Source organism: Penicillium manginii, assembly GCF_028828005.1.
Source record: "Penicillium manginii strain IBT 31320 chromosome Unknown utg000004l:1.0-7231830.0:1.0-7236170.0, whole genome shotgun sequence".
Taxonomy (NCBI): Eukaryota; Fungi; Ascomycota; class Eurotiomycetes; order Eurotiales; family Aspergillaceae; genus Penicillium; species Penicillium manginii.
The window spans coordinates 4,573,578-4,601,536 of NW_026643105.1; the positions used below are offsets into that span (position 1 = coordinate 4,573,578).

The following is a 27,959-nucleotide window of genomic DNA, read 5'->3' on the forward strand; positions in this document are numbered from 1 at the left end:
TCGACCTCTGCCAGCTGTCACCCGGATGCAATTATCAGTCGGCTTTCGCCCGGGGTTGCCTGGCTTCCAAGCAAAAAGAAGCTGCATTTATTTCCGAATGTGACGAGACTGCACGTTCCTTGTGACTCCACTCCCTATTTGGGGTTGTCTTGATTTTCCTTTTTTTTCTTTCTGCCCAGTCTTGCCACTCTTGATTGGGTCCAATATACCCAGTATCTGGAAAGTTGACACAGCCGATAGACCGAGACCCTTCCTCTTTCCATGGAGCAACACACCCCACGCTGCTGTCTGTGTGATTGCATACGCATGCACGCCCAATTGATCGCGCCCCCGTCGCTGCCTCTGCTTTCAATATTGTGTTTACCCATTGGGCAATACTTCATATTGGAATTCGTCTCAGAAAATGTACTGTGACCCGTTGCCAGTGCCCTTCCATCATATCTCTTTGCCGAGCCTTACTTGCAAGGATCAGAATTGCGACCTGATTTCGTCCCACGCCGCCGCATCCTTCCGCTCCGTGCCTCTCAGCCAATGGCCCCCCTCGCTCGGGTGGCAAGAAGTCGCGTCACTGAGGCTCGAATGAGTGGTACCTCCTGCACTCAGGGACACGGGCCATAGAATTGGGTTTGTTTCCCTTGTTACTCATTAACCGTTTGGGTTTGGACGGGAAAGACCCATTTTTGTTCAGCTGATCTTTCATATCTGCAGAAGAGGGATGATGCATCTATCTCCGCTCATGTGTATGGACCATTATCATCCATTTGCCTGCTTTGGTGAAGATGATAGGATCTTAGTGCCGTGCGGCGCGGGCATCGCAGACACGAACTGTGACACCTTCCACATATTACTTTACCACATGCAGCTGCACCAAAGCTCGGAGACTCTGACGTGGCACGTTATTTCTGGCTAGGAGATTCTCAATTCCTGTTAGCGAAGGCTGACTGGAAGGTCGTGGGCCTCGGAGCGCAACTTCTATGGATTCCATGAAAGCTCCACAGGAGTGATCCTGGCCTCCACCCCTGTCATTGAGCATGCCGCATCATGGTCACTTAATTTGTTTTCATTTCTGTCTCCGCTAGAACTGGAAAGTGGCTCTCTCTTTCCAGCTGGCCCGGCCCTCTGATCCACCGGATGAAAACCCATCAATACAACGCAGGATCGTCGGACGATGCCGCATCCATTACGCTCGCTGCCTGGAGCCAGGAAGCTGATCCATGGCGAGATGTTGAGTTGGCAGCCAGACATCCCTGAAGGCCCGTGAACAGCATCAGAGGGCGTAATTTCGGAGAGGACTGATCCATTTCGAGCAAGAGGCGGTTGCATCGGCTCTCACGCTCTCGAATCAGCTTTCCAAGCAACCCCCCTGCCCATCTGCCTCTCGCCCCGTCTTACCACCTCAATGGTCGTACTCGTTCTGGGGGAACCCGACCCCTGCTGGCCAGGATTACATTCAAAATCCATGAAAACAGAGTGGATATGATTCCTGCCCAACAGGCGAAGTTATCGGAATGATTTTCAGAGCTGTCGAATTCGATTCAGTGCCGTGGTTCGCTCATTTTATGTGGATAGACTTGGACCACCCATACTTCAACGTTGAAATTGGATTCTCAGGCGCGCATACACGCTCCCACAGTGCTGGGCTCTTCTGATCCCGTGATCTTAAAGTGAACGGAGGCTCCCGCACCTTCCACGCGCATGCCTCTGCCGCCCGCAACAAATGGTGGCCGGTCCTTCAAGCTTTGGGATTCGAGAGCCGGAGGGCCACCGCCCCCAGCCTGGATCAACACGCCTAGATTGGCTGGCGAGCGGAGGGAACCTCTTTTGCAGCCGAGTGCAGTAGCCAGTAACAAACCCTGACTGGGATGTTGGTCATATGCAGCTAGCACTCCATTTCCCCACCCACCTCATGTATGAGGGCCACTGCTGCATATCATCAGCGCCTTCTCCGAATCAAGCCAAGCCTTCGGCCTATTGGTCGATTGAATATTGTCTCGATGCGGGTCCTCGCATCTGCATTTGCCAGGTGCCAACTCCACTGTTGCTGCGTGGAATCAGATCTTGAGGTTCCACTTTTCATGTATGCGAACCTGCGCGGAAGTTCGCTTCCGTGCTTCCTTCTCGAGTCTCAAAATGCGTTGCGCCAATCACTTTCAATCTGGCAACTTTTTTTCTTGTCTCTTTTTCTTCTTTATTTTTCACATTCATTTTCCTTATCGGTGCAGCCAGGAAATGCCACTGACGCAAGTCCTCCGAGTCCTGGATCGCTTACGCGGATATCGCTTTTCAATTTTGCTCTTGCTCGCATAAACCACCCCACAACTTGGGGCTGAATTCTACTAAACATCACATACATTGGCAGGCAAACAAAGTCCTAAGTGACTCAATATTGAGATCAGACCTCAAAACGACGAGGTGCCGCTCTTGTTGACGTGGCAGGCTCACTGGCACTACGCTCACTGATTGCTAACATCACCCAAGTTATCAAAACCGCCACCATAAAGTCTCATCACACCCGGGCTGACTATCTCGGTTGACCATGGAGCGTTCATGTCGGCGATCGAGGTGCTCTTAGAAAACAGTAGTTCATAGTAGCCGTGGAAGCTGGTAAGCTTATTACTCGATCGGGTTAGGCTCTCGTGACGTCACAATGATCTATAGGACAGTCTATTCTGGATTTGCAAGGAGAGTAATTTCCCAGAAAATGTAGCTTTTAATCCCTTGAAGTCTTCCCTTTTTAATTGACCATTATTTCTCCTTTCTTCCACTCAGAAGCAATACAAAAGGCACCCCAGCTATATCGCCCGTTCGAACCCAGACTTGATTGTCTTAAGAAGGAACAAAAGTACATCTATCATGTGGAAGAGCCTCATTTCCACTAGCCAGCAGGCGACTCGTGCAAACCCCCGCAATTCTGTCGCAGCACTTTGCATAGCCCCGTCGGCCACGAGCGGTCGCCCCTTTAGTGCCATTTCTCAGCTCCATAAAGACAGTCCCCCCGATATCGACCGCGAAGAACTCAGGCCCGAGCGATCAGAAGTCACCAAGTCTGGGACTGACAATGAAATCGCTCATCATGATTCCGCATTTGACCCGTCGAATACTGCCCCGGAAAGCGAACTTGCTGCGACAGAACAGGAGAGCGGGTCGACGAATGTGAAAGGCACACTCGACATGAGCCCCGCGAACAAGGATGTGAGTGCATGGCGGGGACCAACTGAAGGTGGTCCAGATAGGAATCTTGATCGAGGAGTTTCAAGCAAGAGGGGCACGCCGAATAAGAGTCGGACGATCCATGTCAAAGAGGATGGGACGCATGTATCGTATCGATAGTGTGTATTTGCGTTCATGTTATATAACTACCAGTCACTACTACTACCTCCCTATCTTGAGTTTAAATTCGATGATAGTCCGATACAACATACAAATCTTAGATTAAATTCATTGTGATTCTTCTCAACCAAATAAAAAAAACCGATGTGGAAACAGGCAGTATTTTTGCGCGATTTCTTCTCTCGAGATATCCCATCCATGGATGACAATATCCACCTGTCATGATGATCAACACGAAATAATCACTTACAGCTGCACAATGCCGATTCAAATCTTGGGGAAATGGATCAATATAGGTATTTACTTGATGCACATGTTATTTCATCAAGAATTAGTCATTACTAGTAGTACTAATATTAAGTGAGGGGTTTCAAACTACTCGGGAGCCACCCTCTGTGGCTCCTTCCCTCACCTCCATCCTTCTACATATCTCTGAATATTATCACTACTACGTTTTATACATCCATCCTCCGAGTACAAAACTATTGAACGGGGCTGTACACAGTGACGACTCAGCATTTATGCCTGGCGATTAAGGCAATAGAACACACTTCAATTCCTTTTTCCTCGGCCAGCGGCTTTCCTTTTACACCACTCCTTCTTATCAACATGTCCGGCCCTGGAGACTTTTATTATCTTTGTGGGACCATTGTGGGCTTCGAATATCCTCTGCCTCGAAGTTGGCAGATCGACAAGAGACTCTCCGAAGTGTACGCCAAACTGACCCAACACCAAGTGGATGGACGGTGTGGGTATCCCGTATGCAGCCATCAAATTCCAAGGTTCGCCTGCCACGATACGGGGAACTCTGACCAAAAAGCCATCATGCGAATGTGTATCCAAATACTTATTACAGGAACAGGTGCGCATCTGCTATCACCACCTTCGTGACCCTGGCCCTCGAGGGCACTTTGGTCCTCTATCAGACAATTCAGAGCCTGCAGTCGCGGGAGAAGGTAATTCGTGAGCTTCGTCAGGAACTGGAAGCTCTTCAAGGGGTGCTTCAGACTCTTTGGGGATCAACCGATAATCTTGATGTCGATTTAGCATCGCTGGAGCAACCACTCACCAGGTGTAAAAATGCCTGTGGGGATTTTAATGCCCATTTTACTGGTCGTCAGGCACGCCTTGGAGCCCCGTCATCTACCAGAGCTTCTTGTGATCTTTCATCTCCGGTACTTATTTTGCTAAACGCTGAAAACCCCCCCCCAAGTGGATGGGAATATCGCAATCAAGTCCAGTTCATGTCCATAAAAAAGATGCTAGAAAAATAAATGTTCGGTCACGATACCCTATCTCTTCTTATGCCATAAAGTTTGAAGGTTACAATACGAGATTAAGCCACTCACTCCCCACTCTGAGCCAATACCGCTCCATTTATGCCCGCCGATAGAGACATTCGGAGCCACTTCAAAATGAGAATTGATCCAGACACTGCCAGCTTGAAGCTGCTTCCCAATTTCGCCAGCACGTTTGAGATCTTTCGACCAAACCGATGCGCCGAGGCCGGTCTTTGTCGAGTTTGCCCTTGCAATGACATCCTCCTCGCTCGACCATCTCATCAATGGGATAATCGGGCCGAATGGTTCTTCCTGTACAATTCTTGAACTTTCAGGTGGATCATCAACTATAGTTGGGTGAATATAGAGACCCTCTGACTCAGTGATTGTTCCCCCTAATGCAACGCTCAACCCTTCAGAATTGATTGATGATAGTAAATCCTTGAGCTTTGCGTACTGCATAGCGTTCTGGACGGGTCCAAAAAAGGTGCTTGGCTCGGTTCCATTACCAACCTTGAGAGAGGCTGTGTATTCGATAAATGCGGCGCGAAATCGGTCGTAGATCTTCTCATGTATGTATAGTCGTTTGATCATCATACACACTTGGCTAGAATTCAGAAAGCATAAAGTAGCAAGCTGGATCATGCAATTATGATTTCGAGGTTAGACTAGTAACTGAAAATGTATATATAACCTTGGAACAGACCACATTGAAGACACTTACATTGGGTACAATATCATCGATGTCAACATCCTCGCAGACAATCGCAGGGTCATTTCCTCCCAGCTCCAAGGTGACCCTTTTAAGTGTCTTTGCGCTACTTGCAAGCACCAACTTTCCAGTTTCAGTTGATCCAGTGAAGCTGATCTTGTCAATACCTGGATGGCTTGTGATCCAAGGGCCCAAACTATCATCGCCACTCAACACTTGTATCAGACCAGGAGGGAAAACCTTTGCCGCCAGTTCGCCGAGCTTGAGAGCACAATAGGGAGTGAATGGCGATGGCTTGATAATAATGGAGTTTCCAGTATATACGGCAGATGCGATTTTGCCGATAGCGAGCAAAACCGGAAAGTTCCAAGGAACAATGCCAGCAACAACACCTAGCGGCACATAACGTTCGACGACTTGAGAATCGTCGTCGTCGATGACGACCGTTTCTGGAAGTTGGATTGAACAAAGATCTTTGAGCCATTTCACTGACATGGTGATTTCGATACTCGCCTGAGAATGAGGTTTCCCCTGCTCTTGGGTAAGTAGCTTAACAAAATCCTCCTTATGATTCGCCAGGTCACCACCAAAGGCATGTAGAGCAATTCGGCGCTTTTGAATAGATGATTTGGACCAGTCTCTGTGAGCTTCCTGGGCATAGATAACAGCATTGTCGAGATCATCGTGGGTGCAAACTGGAACATCAGGATTCCGTTGGAGGTTGGCAGGGTTGGTCCCATGCGTAGTTTGTAGAGAGATGCACAACTTGTTATTTATCACGTTAAAAAAAGTCTTGAGGGGTTAGCAAACTATTTCTTCTACCCTTGTGTGTGCTCGCTTACCGAGAAATCGGTCTGGGCTGGCGGATCCATTTTGATGGGGTGAGAGTACATACAAGCTGCACAGGCCTGATTCGTAGTATAACCATCAACGAGTAGAGACTGAGAATATCCATCTCTATAGGAAGGCAAGCCCTTTCTTATAAGCAATTGAAAGAAGGGAAACCAAATCCCGGGAATTCTGCCGATGAGAAGCAACACCCCGTCTCGCCATGCGGGGGTCATCTCCACGTTCTACCTCAGCTGGGGCGTGGGGAAATATCCACAAAGTGCGCCGTTGCTTCGTTGGCTCCTCTCTTGATGTTATCCTTGATCTGGAAACCGGGAACTATCCGGGATTGATTGTGGCTGGCACTGTCGGTATGGTAGTAGCTGCGTAGGTGGACAGCGGGTCTTCTCAAAACCTCTACGAGCACAGGCGAAATATTCAAACGCAAGCCGTCTGTGCTTTACCATTTTCATGACAGCATATTGGCTTGCCACTTCATGAATGAGATGAGGGTAATATTTGCATGTGTCGGCGTCCGTTGCCTTTCAATCGTACGGTCTGATGGAAATTCAACAGGCCGTATAAGACTGGTCACTATCAATCGCCCCCGGGGATCTATTCCCCAGACTTGAATCATATACCCTGCGCAGGAAAAATGCCAGATTACTATAGGCTGATTTCAATTGCGGGGACTCGTGGATCTGGGCATAGGCGGCACTCGGTACTTGCTAGTAGTTGGGTCCTTACAACTCACAACTCGGGAACTAGCCGCATATTCGGAAGGGAGTTCAAGATCTCTTTAGGGGGCGATTACTGATGTTGGCATATCATGCTGAGAAGTCTATAGGCGTGCTACCATAGATGGGATGAACATTCAGTAAGATAGTTATCGGATAAAGCTATCTAGAGAAGCTAACTACATAAATATGGTGGTAGTGCGGGATAACTAAGGCATAGGAGCCTGAGGCTCCCCAACATATGACAATGGGGTCCACAGAACAAAGTTGTTATTTCTTAGAACAGATTCGGTAGCAGAAGCCCTTCGTCTAATTCTTGTAGAAATTGGGCAGGAAGCATAATGTCACCGAGTTCCGCATCCCAATTTTTGAAAAATGGACTCAGTATATTAGGCTCCACTTGATCAGCATGCATGACGCTGGCTTGAATTTCATCCATCTGGTAATGACTTGATACAGCGAGAGGCATTTGGCTATGTCGGGTTTGGTCTGGCCCTATTCTCATTGATCAAAATACGATCAACCATATCGAGGGAAAGAGCAGGCTAGAAAACGAAGAAAGAATCTTACCTTTTTTCATTTCTGACCGATAGGTTAACCGGATATTATGTAAAGCAAGGGAGTAGTCTCTAGCGGACGGATGAACAGAGACCATTCGGTTCAATGTCTCAAGGCATTCGTTCCAGGAACATTCTTGTTGATCTGCAGTGATACCCTCGAGACTTGCTCCGCTTGACTCGGCAAGAAGAAGAACTATGCCAGCACTTATTAAATCTAAACTAGCGATAAGCAAAAGGTATCAAACATGAGACAACAGATAATTCTAGGAAATACTCACAAAATACCCCATACCACCATGCACCTGTTGCATCTTCTGTCGTTGCTTCCGATAATGAATGAATGAGGTCACATGCAGCTCGCACACATTTTAAAGCCGCATTTTGTTGGTACATGATTGACCAAGAGTCAGGCTGTGTCTGATTGAACTCGGAGCTAACACCTGAGCAATATGCACTAAATGTTGGGCGGTACAATAGCAACTTCAAATGAAGGTATCTGGGAAAAGGGCCATCAGTGGGGTGATGATGCTGAATCTTCTGCAGGCTTACCTAGCGTGTAGAACATTTGATTGGCGACGGAAAGTGTGTTCGGTGTTTTGAGAACTTGGCGAGCCCCACGCGAAGATGGGGGGAAGTGAAGCTTTGAACTCTTCCAGTAATCTGTCCAGATCCATGATGGCCTTGAAGCCTTCTGGGGCCGATGACGACTCTTCTGCTGGACCTTCGTCCTCACTGCGGTATATTTTTAACAGGATCTTCCAAAGAATTCCGATCAGTCTCATATTCTGGTGTAGAAATTGATTAGTCGATATAGTCCCCTTGGGCTGCTGAGCCTCTTGATTTCCAGCAGCAAGATGTTTGTCGTCAACCGGCGAGGGTAGTGGTATGTGTGAAGAGTCCGGTGTCATGGGTGGACGACCCATTGTCATGCTGGAAATTCTGTGAAAGGAATCAGTCAAATGCAAGTCTCCGAAAGTGGAAGCATTCCATACATATCCATTTGGACACATGCGCACCATGCTCGCCAGCGGATTTCCTTTTCCAAAACGTTCAAATTGTTGAATTGGCGACGGTTCTGTAGACCGAGCCCGACAGCCATTCGATGTGCCATTCCTATTACATTCCAGCATCTCTTCGGGTATGGCGTGCATTGCAAGTATATTGCGATCAGCAATAGCGCCTGGACATGGGCCAAGCTTCCACTGTCGAGAATATCAATGTTCATCGAGCTCTTCATTCGTTCGTAAAACATCATGGAAGAGTTTCGTTTATGGCAAGGGTCCATGTCGGAAAATTCACAAGCGATAGCAAACATGGCGTTCAAAGCGCAATGGAATAATCGAGATGGACAGTTGTGACTGCCGAGACCCACATCCGGAAGAACTGCGTCTGCATCATCGGATTGATTCGTCCATATATTCTCGTATGAAGCCATGAACGTGTGCTTGTGCACCCAAGGGTAGAATATATGATTATTGGCGAAATATACCTCTAAAAGCCAGTCTGCCAATCTCCTGGGTGGAAGCGAAAAGTCGTCCGATAGCAATACCGTCATATTTGTCGAAGAGGTGTTGGCGCCAGCCGAATTGGCTGATGAGGCTAGAAGACTTGGTATGGAAGACCCACCCTGGGACTGGACTGATTGGCGGCCAGGTGACTTTTGAGCGTATTGGTTAACCAAGGACACTAAAGATGACTGCCCATAGTACTGATCGTAACCCGCTTCTTCGGGCGTACTTGGTAAAGCTGCGCCCATAGCACCGAGAGATATGGGAAGTGTGTTACCAACCGGGGAGGAGTATTGTACTCCAAACCCTTGGCTTGAAAGGGTGCCCCCAGTCTGGGGGCGGGGCGGCGATTCGAGTGGTTCGCGAGGGGCTTCCTCTTGCAGATCTGCAACATGGGCACGTAATGAATGGATATACCTAATGCAAGTTAGATTCGGTCAATTACTCAAGAGCCGGGATATGCTATTCAAGGGCACCAACGCTCTTTCTGTCTGATATTTGGCCGTTTCCGCAATCACTAAATACTCGCAAGGCTGATCTGTAGCTCCGCGTCTCTGGCACGCGCCGCAAACTGGCCTCGCTCCGTCACACCGTACCTTGCGCTCCCGGCAATGTTGACATGCCAGTGCGACGCGCCTTCGTTTCGAGGATGGTTCTTGGGTAAGACTGGGCTGTGGATGTGCCTAGATAGCCAATCGGGAATAGTAGGGTCAGTACATGAGCTCAAACGCAGAAAGCAAATTCAATCGGCCTTAGGCAGGGATCCGAGTACATTTTCTTCAGATGCGTTTGCCATGGTCTTCTGAAAATATCCGGACAATAATTGTAGCCGGTGGAGCGGAAGGTTGGTAGCAGAGTACCTCCTACACCCGGGAATGTCCCGTTATTTCAAAGGGTGGCGGTTGGCCTCGGGAATTACCCGACGCAAGCTCGGACCAAGTTGGCAATTTGGCTGAAGATTTAAGGTTGCGGGATCGGGATCGGGATATGATTCGGTAGCAGTTCGGATAATACCCGGTTGGCATCCATTGCATGGTACCGCAACAAATCCCGGCCATTAAAGTGGCGGGAGTAGAGGCCTGATAGAGAAAATATGCCGCCTCATAGCTCTATCTCCGCCAAGTCTACCCGCCCCGAAAGGAAGATCATGGTGCACCGTTTATCATCCTGGCAAGAAACCGCCGCTGCCAAGCGGCAGGCCATTTCCAATGCGATTCCCGAGCATTGGCGTATCCCATCCTCACGCATCCCCGCTGTCGAAAAACAACCCGACGTCACTAGCTGCTATATTCATCACGCTATGGCCCCAAGGGATATCGAGATCACCGAGGCTGATGCGGTGACGATCACGCAACATAAGACGGTCGCTCCAGCAATCTGACATCAGACGTTCTATGAGACACAAGAAAGAGGGTTGCCCGCAGCAACACAACCACTACTGATAAGCACTGTTGACTGAATCACACAATAAACGAGCTCTATTAGGTATCCAAGGATCTTTCTTTCCAAGTCAAAATACTAGTAAAATTAAAAGCCGAATCGTGATAAGCCAAGCCACCAAGACACCAAACCTCAATAGTATAACATCCCGCCGACCTCCGAGTTCTCGTCTACCTTCATACTAAGCCATTTCACATACTGGAATCCATAATCGCAAAGTGAAAGTTGTATTGCCTCCGACCCACCATAGCAAAAGAGCGCACTAGTATGTGAAGCGAAAGTCGGGATGGTCGTCCCCCAGGTTCCCAACCTCATCGGAGCCTAATGTCAGTCTCTCATCACGGCCTCCCTGGTCTCTAACTTTATTCTCTCTGAATAAACCCAAAAATAGTAGGGCAGACGCGATGACGCATAGCCAAATCAAACCCAAACTTGTACCGTAACCCGTGGCATAAAATGGTGCCTCGGAAGACAGAAAAACATTGCTAGCGACCAAACCACCGCAGTTTCCGAATCCAATTTGCATAGCCGAGGCAACGGCTTGCTTGTAATGTCCGCTCATATTGTTACTTAACCATCCGATGAGAAGAGGCTGAGCAATATAGCCACCACTCGTTATAGCGAAGAGAGCAAAATATCTCACACCAACAGGAACTGATCGCTGTGCGAGTAATATAACATAGCCTACCGTCGCTATACTGCAGCCCACTAGGACAAAGCCAAATCGATGTCTCGCCTTGTCACTAATTAGGGCAATACAGAGCGTCATTATTGCTGCCACGATATAGATTGGAATGCTCATGACTTGTGCCATTAAGGATGTCCATCCCATGTCGCGAATAATAGTTGGTGTGAAGAATGAAGCTGCATATCCCGTGTTTAATGCACCCAAGTACATAATTGTGCTGTTCGTCATAGATTAGACATAAAGAGATCATCCTTCATAGCAACCTTCAGAGTAACATACCCAAGATATATTTTTTTATCACTCAATATTCTGCGTATCGCTGTCCGATCGAGTCGGTCCATGCGGTAGACTTGCGTATCAGACTGTAGTCGCGCAAGAAGGATGCTGCGCTCTCTTTCATTCAGAAAGCGAGCAGTTTCAGGCCAATCAGCAATCAGAAACTTTGCTATTATAGCAACAACTACAGTCACGATCCCTTCGAGAATGAATATCCATCTCCAGGAGGAGTAGCCACAGACCCCCTCCATAAAGGATAATCCGTAGGCTAATAACTAGATTGATGCATCAGTTTCAGATTGTTCCGTCTGGGTAGAGTACTTCTCACCCCACTTATGGCCCCTGCTAGAATGCTAGCACTGAAGAAAAGTGTCAATCGCCACTGAAGCTCAAACCGCTTATAGTACAGCGAAATCAAGTAGACGCTGCCTATCACCTTGTTAGTAGTCGAGCCTTGGATCTTAGTAGTACATACACCTACCGGGCAGGAATCCAGCTTCAAATATTCCAATCAAAAATCGGCAGGCCATTAAGGCAGACCAACTCTTCACGAATCCTTGGCCAACGGTCACACATCCTAAAAAGATCAACATTATCCCTTATCAAAGATAGCGGGATGGAGAACTTACCCCACGCCACCATGATTCCACTAATCCACGTGGATGGGGCCAGCTTTTTCATTATCAAATTGCACGGAACCTCGCAGAGAATATAGGGTATGAAAAAAATAAAAAGCGCGTAGTTGTACTGCCCACTTTTCATGCCAATATCTCTCTCCAGCCCCTGTAACCGTGCATTGCCGATATTGATGCGGTCAAGGAAGGCAAGAAGATATAGAAGCATCAGAATTGGCACAACACGTAGGTCACATTTCCTGACTAACTTGAGCTCTTCGGTAGCCTCATAGCTGTCTAGAATACCCTCGGCCCCTATATCGTCATGATGGGAGTGTTCAAGCTCCAAATTATTCTGTAATTTTATATCTGAGTCCATGATGATAGTTTCAGATGTCCATAGGTTAAGATTCGTAAAGATGAATGAGAGACGATCAGGTAGAAGGGCAGCTGTTTCCCGTATTTAACTCATACTGATAATCGAGCATGGATGTCTTGAATTTAAAATGGTGGTAAAACTGGATTTGATTGGCTTCGTTTCGATGGTACCCCAGAATCATAACCCCGGACTTGGCTTTCGCACTCCGCGATTATGATGCGGGGTAAAACTGACGGAGTCCTACTCCCGATCAAATTTTTGAAAATTGCCCCGAAGGATTGCCCTGGCCTATGTCGGCAAAAGCTTCGGGATAATGGCCACCGGGAAATACCCGTGACTGGAATCTCACTAGGTCGAACTCTTGGCAGGCAGCCTATAACTATGTCTTTAACTTTCTGACCGGGCAAAAGCTATTGATCATTTATTCGGAAGTGGGTTCGGTCCACACCTAACTTGACATTGTGCCAATTGACTTTTATAAGAGAGTTTCTTGGTAGGATAATAATCTCGGCAACTTCAGATCAGGTACTTTGGCCGTCGGGAACTAGCCGACCCGGAATCTCAGAGGCCGACTCAGACATGAATGTTTCTCTGAGATACCGCATGACACTTGACCAATACGCATCAAACAAACTGGCCCTCTTGCGATGGGACTATTACCAATTAGATACGACTGATACCCTTGATACGAGACTAATAACCTTAAGATAAGGGCCAAATATACAAAACCCCATTCTGTGACCTGGTCTCTCTCTCTGCATCTCACCGGCAACATGCGTGTCAGCACTCTTATTTTATCAGTCCTTGCAACCTGCACATTTGCCTCAAATGTGGTCAAGGTTGATGACGTGCAGTATTATGTTCCGTCTAAGGTCGAGGTATTGAATCCAATATGGCATTTCGGCTCTACCGTACAATCCTAATATGAAATCGTGTCTAGTTGACGTATGATTTTAACGCCATTGCGCCATTTCCGATCACAGTGATATCGCTCAAGTTACATGATCAAATCAACATGTCAGCTTGGCTTAACAACACTATCTCTGAGTTTCTGCTTCGAGATGATGTTTATATTCGGGAGTTTTCCACAGGTATACATACCTCCAATCTCTTTAAGTATTGATCGGACAAACTCGAAACATTACTAACCGTCCCCACAGCGTTGTACTTGCAAGGCCTCGAGAGTGTTGATTTCCATGATGATACCAAGTCTCTATTTGAGACCTTTGGAACCAACAAAATCTTTTGGGCCTCTCCGCAAAACGGTTCTATACTTCCTGATGGTCCGTACTTTGCTACAGTGTTTGGGCTACACCAAGCCTGGCGACTTTACGACGACCATACAAACTCTTTTGTATTGCCGACCGTACCGTCTGTCGATGGAACCGATGCATATGAGGTGCTTCCTGTCAAAGATACGAACCCACTTGGCTCTATATCTATCGCGGTGCCATCTAGACTTTATTTTAAGCCTACCCCTGAACATCCTCTTGCTGGCTACCGTGTCGCCGTGAAGGATCAGTATGCCATCAAGGGGCTCATCACGACCTTTGGAAGTCGGTCATACGCAATGACATATCCTCCTTCCAATGCCACTTCCGAGGTTATTCAGAATCTTATCGATCTGGGCGCCATAATCGTGGGCAAAACAAAGTTGTCTCTTTTCGCCAGTCCACTATTCACCGTCGCGCAGTGGCCCGATTACTCTTTGCCATTCGTATGTCTACCCTCTAAAAACCAATATTCCCGACCACTATCGCTTACCGAAAGAGAACCCCCGTGGCGATTCCTACCTCATTCCTGGGGCCTCTTCTGCTGGCTCAGGTGCTGCCATGGCTGCGTACGGTTGGCTTGACTACAGTATTGGAGAGGATACAGGAGGCTGTGAGTCGAGCTAGAATTTATCTCCCTCTCTCGGACTTTAACTCATGCTATCAATTATTTTTGGCTAGCCATGCGCTTCCCTGCCGCCATGAACGGTGTTTACGGCATCCGTTCCACAAAGAATAGTACCAATGATACCGCCACACATTTTGGACCTTTTGACGTCGCCGGCCATTTTGCTCGTGATGTCGACACTTTCAATCAACTCGGTAGTGTTATGTACCCCAATCCCGCAATCAAGAACTACACCAAGTTCCCCAAGAGGATTCTCTTCCCTCAGGAGTACTGGGAAAACATTGATCCCGACTACACCACAGCTTGCAACGACTACGTCAAGCATTTGGAAAGATTTCTTGGAGTCAGCCGTACTATTATTGACACAAATTCTCTTTGGCAACGGCACTCAAAGCAAAACATGAGCTTGGCTGATTATTTTGCGAACGTAAGTCTGCAGAATCCGATCACATCATTTTCAGGATTTGACGTCGATGCACTGTCCCTTATTAAATATCTAACTCAGTTCTATTTAGCTCATCCCCTACGTCTCGGGAAGCAACGATTTTATAGTAGATTTCAGGAAGGACTACTTCGAGAAATTCGGAAGCTTCCCGTACGTTGCAGTGGACAAGTCGAGCAGCTCCTCTTTGGTACCCCAGAACGCCACGTTGGGGCAGATGGGTCTCTCCCTGCAGGCCGAGTTCCAAAAGTTTTACCGGAAGTCTGTCTTGGTGCCGGACGAGGAAACATGCTCTGAGGCTACCGTAGTGTTTCCCTTCAATGGCAATGGTGGCGTTCCATGGTATCGGGATACGAATGTCTCCTATTCCCGAGATGGCTACGCCCCGGCATTACCTGGTTATATCAGCTGGAATCTGCTCTCGGTCATGAATGAAAGCCCTGAAGTGACTGTTCCCGTTGGACCTATCAGATACCAGAGCAAGATCTCCCTGGTGGAAGAAGAGTATCCGGCTGCATTGGAGATTCAAGGTGCCGGTGGCTGTGATATGATGCTTATGAACCTGGCCCGCGAAGTTGCCTACGCCCAGGGGCTACCGAAAGCTGTCAGAACAGGAAGCAAGATGTATTAGCTGGTTTTCGGGAAGGTTGGCGATGGATTAACTCTCTAAAATTAACAGAATGGGAACCTTGGAAGTCATTATGTTACTGAATGCTGGACTCACAAAACTATGATCTTGCTGAAAGAAAAGGCGACTAAAGAAATACATACATCAAGATTGGAGAGGAAAATCTTCCTACTGAAGTATTCCGAGGCAATATCTCGCCGTTCAGAATCATTGAGGATGACTGCCATGGTGCATGGCCTCGTAGTGTCATCCGTAACTGACTCTTTTCAATTAAAGGAGTATGTCGGGAAATAGCTCCATCTAAAGTTATAGATTTCAAAGTATGGATTTATCTAGAATATTTATAAGATAAAGACCTTTTCGCAAATCACACAACATGACCTGTTTCGATACCTACTAGTAGGTACTAAAATACGTTAAGGATCAAACACCTTTCCAGGATTCATCAGCCAATAGGGGTCCAATGATTGCTTGATCGCCCTCATCACAGAAAGGGATTCTTCGCCTACTTCCTGTACCATAAACTCCTTCTTTCCAAGCCCAATGCCATGTTCACCCTATGGATATACGCAGGTTAGTATGTTTTCGACAGTATTCAGGGGGAAATAAAAGATGTCCGATTAGAAGACTGACCGTGCAGGTACCCTCCATTTCGATAGCTCGGTGAACCATATCGTGAACACACTTGGATACCGACTCATATTCCTTTTTGCCATCGTATAGAATTGTCTCATGGAAGTTGCCATCCCCGATATGTCCAAGCATACTGCCGAAAAGGCCGAGTCGGTCGAGGTCTTTCTTTGAAATCTCTAATAACGGTGTTAGATGCTGCCCAAAGCTGGTCGCGAATGGAATAAGCGAATTCTAAATTACCAACAAGATCCGAAACTTTGGATAATGGAACCGCAACGTCTGTAGACCAAACCTCATGACCGGATTCTCTGAGACAGAGCATACTCCACAATGCTTGCTTGCGAGCGAACCAAAGCGCTTCCTGCTTTGACGTATCCTTTTCGACTTCTAAGTCGGACCCGTGATTTGCATGCACAATGTGACTCACGCCGTCGATGTTATCTTGCACGCCTACCTTGGTGCCGCTAAATTTGAAAAAGAGCGTGGGTTCTGCTTTCCACTCTCTCCCCGTATCGCCCATTCGATTGATAACATCCATCTGTACGTCATCCAGAAGTTCGACGGCCCCGACGGGGATTCCCTGGCGCACAACCTGGATAGCAGCGTTTGCCGCATCTCTCATGGTTGGAAATGATGTGACGGCAACTCCGGTTTCTTCTGGGATTCGTGCTAGCTTCAAGGTTGCTTCTGTCACGAATCCCAGGGTTCCCTCGGCACCGGTAAAGAGGCCATTCAGGTTATAGCCCGCTGATGACTTACTACAATTGAATCAGTATTAGATAGAGTTTTTAAAGTGAATGAAACATACCGAGGCCTCTGCCGTGTCTTAAGGATACGGCCATCCGGTAAAACCATAGTTAAATTAATTACCCAATCCTTCATGGTACCGTAACGCACAGCGTTTGTGCCACTTGTATGCATGTCAGTTGAGAAGACGGGCCAGAAACTTGAATATAGGAAACCAGATACACCTACCTGCAGTTTGTGGCAATCATCCCACCGATTTTCGCCTGTAGGAATAAAGTGAGCAAAGGATCTTATGCCTGGCTTCCCGAACAACTTCTAAAGGGGTGGCTCACAGGAGGGCCCGGGTCAATTGGGAAAAATAGCCCGCTTTCTTTGATTTTGTCATTCATATCCATCCACGACACTGAGGGTTGAACAACAATATCCATGCTGTTAAATGTGAGCGGTTTTGTATAGACCTTGCTCATTGGTGCTGTGGGTAGGCATACTCTTCCGGGTGAAACTCGACGATATCGCACATGCTCATAAAGTCAACACTAATCCCACCAAAAGCGGCTGAGAAATGGCCTTCCACGCTCGATCCGCCGGAATAAGGAACTGGAATTACAGTTATAATGGGGCTCTTCAAAAATCAGGGGTTGGGGGCGTATTCACTCATTGGAACTTTATACTTGGAGCAGATTCTGGCAATCTTGGCGACTTGCTCGGTGCTGTTGGGGAAGGCAACTGCCGTAGGGAGCTGGTCAATGTTGATCGAGGACCACTCGGAAAATCCATGTTGTCTCAGATCATCATCGTCGGTGGTGATGCCTTCCTCTCCAAGTTCTTTTCGGATTTCCAAAATTGCCTAAGAGCAGTATCAGTACAAAATCAGCCAGATAACAGTATGGCATCCACTTACCCTACCCATATCTTCCTTTGACGCATATACATAGCTCGGTTTCTTCTGTTCATTGGTTCGATGCTGTTCGTGCTCCGCATCTGCGATGGGCACTTGCCCACGAAGGTTGAAAATCAAAAGCCCGGTGATGAGTGATCCTCCTGTGGCTGCCAGCATGGATCTTGTCCATGATTTGTCGTCTGAAAAGTTTGGGCCCGGGTTATCAACCTTTGCTGTAGAAAATTGGCTTCTTGCTAGTGGGGAAGTCCAAAATACCCTTTGCCTGAACGTATGTGATCCTGGCGGGGCTGGGAAACGATATCGAGCTGGGACACCTCGCAATGGTCGCAACATCTTGAAGACTCGAAATTTGATATCGAATGTGCTCGTTCAATGCACAGGCTCTTAAAGTACTATATAATTGAACGCCGGATAGCCTTTGTGCCCAGGAGGATATGACTTAGTAACTAGTAGTAGAACTGGTAGGTCTGCGCATTCGGGTATGTTCCGAGTTTACCGTCAGTATGCATTTCCCAATTTTGTGAACTGAGCATAGCCGATTACCCGGTCCCCGTTGCATTTACCGTTGTCTGGCAAGAATTGCAGTTCCACTGGTATGCCAGTCGACGGCATAGTGAGATTACGGCATTGGTTTGACTTCGCGGCAGTCACTCATCACGTTCGGGAATTACCCGAGTGGGGCCTCACGGAAAGGCAAAATGCATCGACTTTGCTACACGGCCAGGTATAAAAAGAATCTAGAATAAACCCAGAGACATTACTAATGCGACCTGATTGAAAAGAAATTCGATAAGTTCTACTATCAAAAGAGACAAAATGTAAGTTTGGCATTTTACCCCAAATGAACGAGAATCTTGACTGAGAATGGAAAAAGGTACACAGCGTCATATGCCTTTTTTGAGGCATTGTGGGAGTTTGGGGTGCGCAACTGCTTCGTAAATCTGGGCTCGGATCATCCTAGTATCATGGAAGCCATGGCGAAAGGATACAAGGAGAAGCCAGATTCATTTCCCAAGATTTACACTTGCCCGAACGAGATGGTCGCTTTGTCCATGGCGGACGGATACGCTCGCGTGACCAACCAACCTCAATGTGTTATAATTCATGTCGATGTTGGCACATCTGGGCTGGGAGCCGCTATTCATAATGCTTCTATTGGACGCGCGCCTGTGCTGATCTTCGCCGGGTTGTCACCTTTTACACTAGAGGGCGAAATGCGAGGTTCTCGAACCGAGTACATGTAAGACTTCTATAGATACGAAACGCGTCATAAGTACCTCCAGCTAATACTTTTCCAGTCATTGGTTGCAAGATGTCCCGGACCAAAAGCAGATTGTTGCTCAGTATTGCCGCTATGTGGGAGAGATCAAAACCGGCAAAAACATCAAACAAATTGTCGGCCGAGCCTTGCAATTTGCCACAAGTGACCCCAAAGGACCAGTATACCTTATGGGCGCACGGGAGGTTATGGAGGAAGAAATCACGCCTTATCAAGTTCCCATCGTATCCTGGGGTCCTTGCGGACCAGCTGCACTCCCAGAGGCCGATGTAAGTTACATTACGAAGGCGCTGGTAAGTGCAAAAGAGCCGCTTCTTATCACGGGATATAGTGGTCGGAATCATGATGCTGTCAGAGCATTGACTGAGTTAGCAAATACAGTCAAGGGCTTACGTGTCTTGGACACTGGCGCCTGTGATATGTGCTTTCCGTCTGACCATCCAGGTTGGCTCGGTATGCGATATGGATCGGATCCAAGCATTGAAACGGCCGATCTCATCCTCGTGGTTGATTGCGATGTTCCCTGGATACCGACTCAGTGCCGTCCCAAGGAATCAGCACATATAATTCATATTGATATTGACCCATTGAAGAAGCTCATGCCGCTGTTTTACCTCCCTACCATGCGGCGGTATGCAGCGGATTCATTCACCGCAATCTCACAGATTTTGACATATATCAACTCTGCATCCGACCTCCAATCCACCCTCAGCTTGCCCGCTTACGATGAAAGATGGAACTCGCTTCAGGTTCAACATCAAGAGCTGTTGTCCGAGCTTGATAAGCGCTGTGAGCCTGTCCCAGGTTCCTCCTCGTTCAACACCCCATATCTTTGTCAAGTACTCAAGGCCCTTGTGCCTAGTGACACTATTTATGCAATTGAGGCTGTCACCAATTCGGTGCTTGTGGCGGATCAAATTCGGCCTACTACGCCCGGTCAGTGGATCAATTGTGGTGGAGGTGGCTTGGGATGGAGTGGCGGCGGAGCCCTAGGAATCAAACTGGCTGTTGATGCTCTCAGCAGTGCGGACAAATCCTCATCCAAGACTAAGCCCATGGTGGTTCAAATTGTGGGTGATGGGACGTTTCTCTTTAGTGTTCCATCCAGTGTCTACTGGATCTCGCATCGGTACCAAATCCCAATTCTCACAATCGTTCTCAACAACAAAGGTAAAGCACCCTCTGCAGTACATCATCACAGCTAGATAAACAAAGTGAAAGCCTAGCTAACCATCATGTCTTCACAGGTTGGAATGCGCCTCGGCGGTCCATGCTCCTTGTTCATCCAGACGGCCTCGGCTCCAAGGTGAGCAATGGAGAACTGAACATCTCTTTTGAACCGAGCCCAGACTATTCCGGTATCGCGAGGGCTGCCAGTGATGGAAACATACATGCAGCTCAAGTCAGTGACCGAGGCAAATTACAATCGGTCCTGAAGGAGGCTATCGAAGTTGTTCAGAACGGAACTTCGGCGGTTATTGACGTACATGTTGTTTAAGTAGTCACAGAATACGAAGGGCGGCTCTTCTGATAAATACATCAATATCCCTGAACATCGATGTGTAACTATAAACCGAACCAAGTTGCCAAGATTTTAGTCCATAAGCGGAGTGTATAAATCGATCAAAGAAACAACTTGAAAGAAGATGGGACTCTGCGGGGGCCCGCAGTGAACCTTTAAAATAACAGAAATGCCAATGCCACATCCCAGTCGCACCTTCTTTCACTTCTCACTTCTCTCTATTCCGGTAACCCACCAGCACCTGCCATTATAGGGTAAGAGGAAACTCTGTCTGGAAAAGCAGACTGCTCGGGGCGGGAATTTCTAACTACTATTTATTGTTTACATGTGAAAAAGAAAATCTTAATGTAGCATAAAGCTCGAACTAATATCCACAGCTGATTCTACAGTAGAACAAAGTTCTCATTTTCCAGGTCCAAGTGATAGCAACTGCTTCACAAGGACGAGAGAATCAAATTGTTGAAAAATTCGGCACCTAATAGGCGGCACCCATGTTGAAATCGTTAGTTATGTTGAAACTCCGTAAACCCGCCTTTGGTGCCATCTAATCCGCAAAACCCGTTTGAAACCGAATGTTAAACTTTTGGTATCATCTTCGTAATCGTCATAAAACAAAATTTCCCGTGCCAGGGGCGGCGGGTTGAAATATGCCGCCCCATCCAATTAACACATTATGGGAAATGAAATAAGGAAAATAGTTGGTACTGCTCAGATTTACTGGGCGTACTTTTGACGGTAGAACTTGGCGGCAGCCACGAGCGACTTCAGTTGGCCGATGGTTTGAGCCTCAGTTCGGGTCTTCAGGCCAGTCAGAGTTGATCCAGAGCTGCTCGGGCTTGAGGAACTGGAGCATCTGTTCAATACGCTCCTTGACCTCCTCCTCAGTGGAGATACGAGGGGAGTGGATGTCGTAAACACCAGGGCCGATGTGAGCGTCGAAGCTCTGGTCAAGGAAGACCTTGACCAGCTTAGCATCGGACTTGCTGTTCTCGATGGACAGAACGTCGGTGTCGAGGGCAGCAACAAGAAGAAGCTCGGAGCTGACCATCCCAACACCCTTACAAGCATGGCCAACCTAGCAAGAAGGACGTATAGCGATCAGGGCCGGTGGGAGGAGTCCGAGCAGCTCGAGGTACAGGTCATGGAGACTCGCAAGACGAAGCTCGGCGCGGACCATCCCGACACACTGAGGAGCATGGCCAACCTTGCCTTCACCTTTGAATCTGTCGGCCGTCGCTCTGTAGGGATCGATCTGCTTAGAACATGCGTTGACAAGCAGCGACGAATTTTGGGTCCTGCTCATCCCGACACTGTATCTAATTCCGACGCTCTGCTGGTATGAGAAACGGGAGACCTGGCTATCAAGACATGATCAATTAACAGTTTGTTTTCTTTTCTTTTTCTTTTTTTTCCATCTCGCATTGGGTAGGCTTCGTCATGTTTGGTAGTATAATTTGATTTGCGGTTCACCACTATTCACTTCCAACCAGCAACCGTGCAATGGCCACCTTTTCTTTTTCGTACGTGTGAATTACAGCTCATGTATCAATGTTTCAAAAGAACCTTACTGCGTAAGTTGCTCGGGATGTTGCGGAGGTGGTCAGTGGTGAAAAAATTTCTCTCAGACACCCGGGGCATGCGAGGGTATAATAAAATGCACGGACCTCTGCTTACGGTGGAGAAAGGTTTTCAGATGGCCAATCTCTTCCTACCATACGGAGTACATACACTGATGTTGCGTCATTTTCCTAAAAACAAACAATCGTTGAATGTTCTGTTAAAGTGTCACCACGGCCATCTTTTCGCTTGCGTTGAGTATTAGCTGAACTCCCCAGACATGTCTGTTGTTGCAATTTGGCAACAGTTCTACACTTCAGTAATTCGTGCAATGAGTAATTCGTGTTGGAGTATTACGTTCACTGATCAATGATCGCTTAACCAAGGCACAGGAGATATGATGAAGATGCACGTCGAACACGAAAGGCATTAAATGCGCACTGTATAAACACTGTACATCTTCGGTAGGATGTGATGGGCTGAGGGCGGTTAGTTTTTCAGATAAGATTGATTATTTTGGCTTTTGCCCATCCTGCTTGATATCCAAGTAGTCAACTACACCCCCCGCGAACCTATCAGCATGAAACCGGGCAAATGTTCGATTTCTTGTCTTTTTTTTGAAGGACCAACTAGCAGTTCTGTTTGCTCATGCAATTACGACTTTAGGTGAAAAATACAGGATGAGTGAGGACAGTCTAGAAAGCTTAGCCATGAAGCCTGGAGAAGATCTACGCAGCCGTTGTGTCTTTGAGTGAATTGCCATAGGGGATACATCGTGGCTTCTAGCGGCTAGTGATAGCATTCCGAGGAGCTCATGCTGCGGTCCTAGGATCAACGTACAGCACTCCCAGGACCCGTTTGTCCCTGGGAACTAATGCGACGGCCCCAGGAACTCCAACTGTTGCTCCTGGGAGAGCTTATTTGGTTTTTGCTTGTTCTCCATCTCCAAGTAGTCCTGTAAAATGTAACAAACACCCCACCCCACCCCACGCAATATTCTATCTCCGGAAACATTCTCGAGATCTTTTAGATTGATTTCTTTGATTGATTCTATGATACATATGAAATTCAGCACGATAGTACTTGACTTCGTAATGTACTTCTGCGAGTGACTGCTCGGCTCCACTCCCTTCTATCGCATTATGAACCGCCAGAAGCCAAGGTGGTGGTGTACTCTAAGTTGACGATCACCTGCGAAATTTTTGATTACATCACTTGGAGGTGATAGCTATTTCTTTGTTGGCCCTATCCAAATCTTGAATCGTTATAAAGCCTGGTTTGGGGTAGTAGGCGCACTTAAAAAAAATCAGCTGCTTCTTCTATGGAGGACGTAGCTCGTAACATACTAATTATAGGGTGATAAAAGCCCAAAACCCCGAATCATCTGCTGTCAAAATATGTACTTGACCCGTCTCTCGCAAACGAACACCTACGTATATATCTGTGTCGTATATCTTGCTATACTTGGACGCCCTTTTCATCAGAGTTGCTTTACAACAGTATTTCTTTTGTCTCTTTGATCTCCTAGGGCTCATAGAGGAGAGAGACTTCACAGCAGCTATTACTAACTAGAGCCTTACTTTTTAAGTAGCTAGGGATCAGAATTTATCTTAATAAGACTAAGATTAGTATTATTCTTATAAATATCAATATCTCGATTATTGAATATATAAAAAAATATATTACTGAAAATATTAGATAGGAAATTAGCCTTTGTATATACTCTGTTTATCATTGAAAGAAAGATAATAATAATTATTTATAGGCACTAACTAGTTATGACAATGATAAAAGTGACAGTATATTTATAAATCCTACTTAAATACGCTGTAAGTTTTGTTTAAGAATCAACGTAAATATTATATATTTATAGGTTGTAAAATTTAAGTATTGGCTTTTAATAAGAGTCTGTTAATTACTAACCTAGTATTAGATAAGGTTGGTACTGTTATAACTCCTTTACTAGAGATATATATTTGTCAATAGCTCCTGTGTAATAGCAAATACTAAAGGACAGGCTAGAGACGTATAACTAGGCAAGACTTCGGATGGTAATCAAAGAATAGGAGAATCAACCAATAATATATATAAATAGTAACAGAGACTGATTCTTGAAGAAACTTTAAGAACAAAGGAAATACTACGTCAAGTTATTCAACCTGACTAAAGCACTGCAAGATTCTCTTTGAGAATATCTGTACCTGCGAGGTCGTCAGAAAATTTGGCCTTAGCAGTGACTAGACTGTGAGCGCGCTTTAAATATCCGATTGTATTTATTAGCCGTACGAGATTGCCCGTAGAATCGCCCTCTGTGATTTCGCTTAATAGATTTCCGGCTTCTGATTTATATATTCGTCTTCTTCGCGGCTTGTTCGTATCTGTGACTGTAGAAGTCCGGTGCCGGCGTTGTTTCGGAGAGGATATATGTGAATCTTCCAAAGCTCGCTTTCTTTTGGTTGGATCAAAATCTCTGTAATAACCCCGGTCGCTTTGTCTTGTACTATTCTCCTCAAAGATATCGAAGACTCTCGTCGTACCAGGGCCTTCTAAGCTAGTTATAGAGGGAGTTTCTCGGGAGGAAGGATAAAGAGCGACTTCCTCGGGGTATTTAGGATAATTTCCAGCGGCTGATGCTGCATTATTGAGATAGAGTTTAGGCGAATTGGCTCGAGGAAGTTTGCCGGGTTCTAAAATTAGAGAGACTGTATTAATCCCAAGGGGTATTGGAGGAAGGTGTTTAAGATATGTCTTACTGAGACTTAATGTACTGCGTTCTTCTTGTGGCACATTATTCCCTAGGGTGTAGTCTGCTTTATTTCTTTTTTCTAGGGTGTCCAATTGCCCTACTATATCGATAGTCTAGATTTCTAAACCGGTGGAAGAGTATTTTACTGAAGCCCTTGGTACTGGCTGCTAAAATCTTTGATGGTTTAGCGTTACTGTGGCAGGTAGATTCAAGAGGTTCTGAATAAATGGAAATTAAAGCAAGAGGTAGTAAAGTTTATGTTTGATGTTATTCTAAACAAATGCTGCAAAGGAGGGATAGTTGGGACTATTTATTTGTTACAATTCATCGTTTCAATCAGCCTGTGAGATAGAGCATCGAATTGTCGATAGAACTGGTATAGATTCTAGATCTATCGACAAGGCCGCAGTATTCGCTGTAGCCAATCGTAAAGCCATTTCTAGCTTTGAGGGATCAGTTGTAGGAAAGGGTTCCTAGGAATGCTAGCTTAATTTTATCAGTGGCAGATATCCAGCCTAAAACTAAACTAGATCCGTCAGCCGATGTCGTCGACTTGTGTCATAAGGTGCGGCGAGTTGTTCGAGTTCTAGGTATACTATACAATAAGAGGTTGCCGAAGGTCGGTGCGAATGTTGTTCCTGGGATCAAATTGGTATAGTGTATGGAGGAACGAGGACAAGGGTGAATTTGCGTGGTTCTTTTGCTGGGTGGAGTCGGCAATATCAGCAAGAGAATGTATAAGAGGGTGTAGAGGTGAGGTAGTACTGAATATCTCATGCAAGCTGAAGGGATCGAGTCAAGCGATGGAAGGTTCGAAGAGGACAGCAAGTCACTGTAGCGACGTGGGAATATGTCATCTCTAGACCAGAACTCCCGGGAACACCGGTAGGCAGTGCGGTTACTATCGGAGCAGGCGAAAGCTAGAAGACAAGACGGAGGGTGAAGGGGCTGATCAGGGGAGAGCAACGGGGCGAGCGATCAGGTTGCTCACTGAGCAGCTTAGGGTCGCTCAGTGGGCAGCTTAGGGCGGCGGGGTGACTAACTCACCCTGGGATCCGGGAGCCGATCGCTTCCCGAGGCGGCAATGTTACCGTCACCTTTATTACACATGAAAGATTAATTTCAAGATATTAAACAACTTCAGTAGTACTAGTAAAGCCACTGTACACTACGTACCTAAAACTCCGAAAACTAAGTAGATATGGTCCATTGGATGGGGCAGCAGCACAACATACCTAGGTATATGAGTACATTGGTTGGATTCGTCTGAAGGAAACTCCGATCATTTGGGAAGAGATGGCTCGGTATCCTCAGGGTCGTCGAGTATCCAGAGATGGACACGGAAAGGGCGGTCGCCAATTTATCATTTTGCTTCAAGTTCTTTTGTATCTGGAGACATGATCCTAAAAAGGTGTTTAACTTTTCTCTGAGTCATTTCCTGTCTCATGCCCCCGGCTGAGACAATTACAACGGACTCGGAGTATAGGAATCGGCACTTACAGCGAGCTCGCTGATAAGGCGGTTCAGGATCTTTCTCCGGCAAAGGGTTGAAATCGACATTCTTGGTGGATCCACCGTCACATCAGCTGGGGAGTTAACATACTCTTTGTGCTATAGACCGGGGTGAAGCGGTGGTCATGGCTGCTCACCACACCTGACTAGTTCGGATTCGGTAATAAACTTGTCATCCCCGGAAAAGCCTCAGCGGTCCACAACTGTGGGGCTTATGGGGCATGAACTATCCCTAAATAGGTAGAAAAGGTCAGCTATGTAGTTCTATTCAAGCCGTCTGGCATTGTATCAGGCAAAATGGCCAGCGAGGCGTACTTGGATTTCTAATCGGAAGAAACGAAAACAATTCCTAACTTGGACAAATCAGTCAGCTACTAGTTGCCTCAAGCTGGTCCACGCTATAGCAGTAGGATGTGTCATAGCAGGGCAAGAGGAAAGCTATAAAGGGAAGGAAAAATCCGTTGTTTCCTGCCTTCTCATACATTCCAAGACTCTCAGTTCAATTTGACTCAACTGTACCTTTTCTTCTGCATTAAATATCTACCTCATTCGATTCTATAATGTCTCGTTACGCTGCACCCCACGTCGACCCCAAAGGCCCCGGTGATGCCCGACCAACTGCCCTTCAAATAGTCCAAGATGAGGGCTTCGAGGGAAAACTCACCGGCAAAGTCGCCGTCGTGACTGGTGTTTCTTCCGGGCTAGGCATTGAGACCGTCAAGGCACTTGCAGCTACTGGTGCAACTTTGTTCCTCACTGCAAGAAACCTCGCGAAGGCTGAAGCAGCACTTGCGGAAATTTTTGACCCGAGCACAATGACTCTGGTCCAGATGGATCAAGCCTCGCTTGAAAGCGTCCGAATCGCTGCTCAAACCATCCTATCCAAGACGACCCAAATCAGCCTCCTTGTTGCGAATGCTGGGGTCATGGCTATTCCAGACCTCAGGTTGACCGACAAAGGACATGAGATGCAATTTGCGACAAACCATCTATCTCACTTCTTATTCTTCAATCTTCTTAAGTCGGCTCTGTTGACAGGTTCATCTTCAGCCTTCCAGTCTCGCGTTGTGATACTTTCTTCTGCTGGACATCGTATTGGTGGCATCAACTCTTCCGACAACTACCACTATGAGAATGGTGAATACAATCCCTGGGCTGCATACGCGCAGTCTAAAACGGCGAATGTTTACATGGCCAACGAGATTGAGCGTCGCTATGCATCCCAGGGCCTGCATGCTTACAGTCTTCATCCTGGAATTTCCGCCACTGGTATCATTGGACAATTGACCAGCGAAGAAGTCATGGGTATGCTCCAAAATGAAGCGATGCTCAAGGCTCAGAAAGGGCTGGATCAGGGAGCAGCGACAACCATCTATGCGGCTATTTCGAAGGAACTTGAGGGTAGAGGAGGTCTGTATCTGAATGATTGCTCTGAGGCTGCCATGGGCGAGCAAGATGGTAACCCTATGTCTGGCAAATCGGCGCCGCATTCGTTCCATCCCGAGAACGAGGCAAGACTATGGAAGGATTCTTTGGAGATGGTTGGGTTGTCAGATTAGCAAAGTTTCGTCACCTGGGAATGCCAAGAGGATGTGCCCGACACCTCGGCATCTAACCCTTTCCTCTTGGAAAGTGAAGAAAGAGCTGGTAGAGAGTATACAACTTCCTTGCAATAAATCCCCTACTATATCAGTATTTCACCGAACAATCGATTCACCTTACCAATCATAGCGAGGTCAAA

At 46.9% G+C, this 27,959-nt stretch overlaps 10 protein-coding genes across 10 annotated transcripts; 6 read left to right on the forward strand and 4 right to left on the reverse strand.

Moving 5' to 3' along the window:
• Nucleotides 1–2,853: 2,853 nt before the first annotated feature.
• N7533_005417 (uncharacterized protein) lies at nucleotides 2,854–3,330 on the forward strand (the record flags this gene model as incomplete). The annotated part of the gene is made up of 1 exon (XM_057102067.1): nucleotides 2,854–3,330. One exon carries the CDS (start codon nucleotides 2,854–2,856, stop codon nucleotides 3,328–3,330), a length of 477 nt encoding a protein of 158 aa, XP_056961697.1.
• Nucleotides 3,331–3,939: 609 nt separating this feature from the next.
• Nucleotides 3,940–4,604, forward strand: N7533_005418 (uncharacterized protein; the record flags this gene model as incomplete). The annotated part of the gene is made up of 2 exons (XM_057102068.1): nucleotides 3,940–4,076; nucleotides 4,193–4,604. 2 exons carry the CDS (start codon nucleotides 3,940–3,942, stop codon nucleotides 4,602–4,604), a joined length of 549 nt encoding a protein of 182 aa, XP_056961698.1.
• An 18-nt stretch (nucleotides 4,605–4,622) lies between these two features.
• Nucleotides 4,623–6,194, reverse strand: N7533_005419 (aldehyde dehydrogenase family protein; the record flags this gene model as incomplete). The annotated part of the gene is made up of 3 exons (XM_057102069.1): nucleotides 4,623–5,246; nucleotides 5,335–6,114; nucleotides 6,165–6,194. The coding sequence occupies 3 exons, from the start codon at nucleotides 6,192–6,194 to the stop codon at nucleotides 4,623–4,625; spliced, it is 1,434 nt and encodes a 477-aa protein (XP_056961699.1).
• Nucleotides 6,195–7,164: 970 nt separating this feature from the next.
• N7533_005420 (fungal specific transcription factor domain-containing protein) lies at nucleotides 7,165–9,203 on the reverse strand (the record flags this gene model as incomplete). Its single annotated transcript, XM_057102070.1, has 5 exons — nucleotides 7,165–7,382; nucleotides 7,458–7,661; nucleotides 7,726–7,943; nucleotides 7,997–8,386; nucleotides 8,440–9,203. 5 exons carry the CDS (start codon nucleotides 9,201–9,203, stop codon nucleotides 7,165–7,167), a joined length of 1,794 nt encoding a protein of 597 aa, XP_056961700.1.
• Nucleotides 9,204–10,048: 845 nt separating this feature from the next.
• N7533_005421 (general amidase GmdA) lies at nucleotides 10,049–10,336 on the forward strand (the record flags this gene model as incomplete). Its single annotated transcript, XM_057102071.1, has 1 exon — nucleotides 10,049–10,336. One exon carries the CDS (start codon nucleotides 10,049–10,051, stop codon nucleotides 10,334–10,336), a length of 288 nt encoding a protein of 95 aa, XP_056961701.1.
• A 321-nt stretch (nucleotides 10,337–10,657) lies between these two features.
• Nucleotides 10,658–12,352, reverse strand: N7533_005422 (uncharacterized protein; the record flags this gene model as incomplete). The annotated part of the gene is made up of 5 exons (XM_057102072.1): nucleotides 10,658–11,300; nucleotides 11,363–11,634; nucleotides 11,688–11,788; nucleotides 11,841–11,936; nucleotides 11,989–12,352. 5 exons carry the CDS (start codon nucleotides 12,350–12,352, stop codon nucleotides 10,658–10,660), a joined length of 1,476 nt encoding a protein of 491 aa, XP_056961702.1.
• A 773-nt stretch (nucleotides 12,353–13,125) lies between these two features.
• On the forward strand, nucleotides 13,126–15,324 carry N7533_005423 (uncharacterized protein; the record flags this gene model as incomplete). The annotated part of the gene is made up of 6 exons (XM_057102073.1): nucleotides 13,126–13,230; nucleotides 13,293–13,443; nucleotides 13,513–14,069; nucleotides 14,125–14,236; nucleotides 14,305–14,678; nucleotides 14,767–15,324. 6 exons carry the CDS (start codon nucleotides 13,126–13,128, stop codon nucleotides 15,322–15,324), a joined length of 1,857 nt encoding a protein of 618 aa, XP_056961703.1.
• A 413-nt stretch (nucleotides 15,325–15,737) lies between these two features.
• On the reverse strand, nucleotides 15,738–17,758 carry N7533_005424 (Vanillyl-alcohol oxidase C-terminal subdomain 2; the record flags this gene model as incomplete). The annotated part of the gene is made up of 9 exons (XM_057102074.1): nucleotides 15,738–15,878; nucleotides 15,955–16,130; nucleotides 16,195–16,712; nucleotides 16,763–16,864; nucleotides 16,930–16,964; nucleotides 17,034–17,130; nucleotides 17,190–17,298; nucleotides 17,356–17,548; nucleotides 17,603–17,758. The coding sequence occupies 9 exons, from the start codon at nucleotides 17,756–17,758 to the stop codon at nucleotides 15,738–15,740; spliced, it is 1,527 nt and encodes a 508-aa protein (XP_056961704.1).
• Nucleotides 17,759–18,453: 695 nt separating this feature from the next.
• N7533_005425 (uncharacterized protein) lies at nucleotides 18,454–20,379 on the forward strand (the record flags this gene model as incomplete). Its single annotated transcript, XM_057102075.1, has 3 exons — nucleotides 18,454–18,842; nucleotides 18,901–20,051; nucleotides 20,129–20,379. Coding segments are annotated over 3 exons (1,791 nt in total), but the record flags the coding sequence as incomplete, so codon positions are not given.
• Nucleotides 20,380–26,778: 6,399 nt separating this feature from the next.
• On the forward strand, nucleotides 26,779–27,777 carry N7533_005426 (uncharacterized protein; the record flags this gene model as incomplete). The annotated part of the gene is made up of 1 exon (XM_057102076.1): nucleotides 26,779–27,777. One exon carries the CDS (start codon nucleotides 26,779–26,781, stop codon nucleotides 27,775–27,777), a length of 999 nt encoding a protein of 332 aa, XP_056961706.1.
• Between the last annotated feature and the right edge of the window lie 182 nt (nucleotides 27,778–27,959).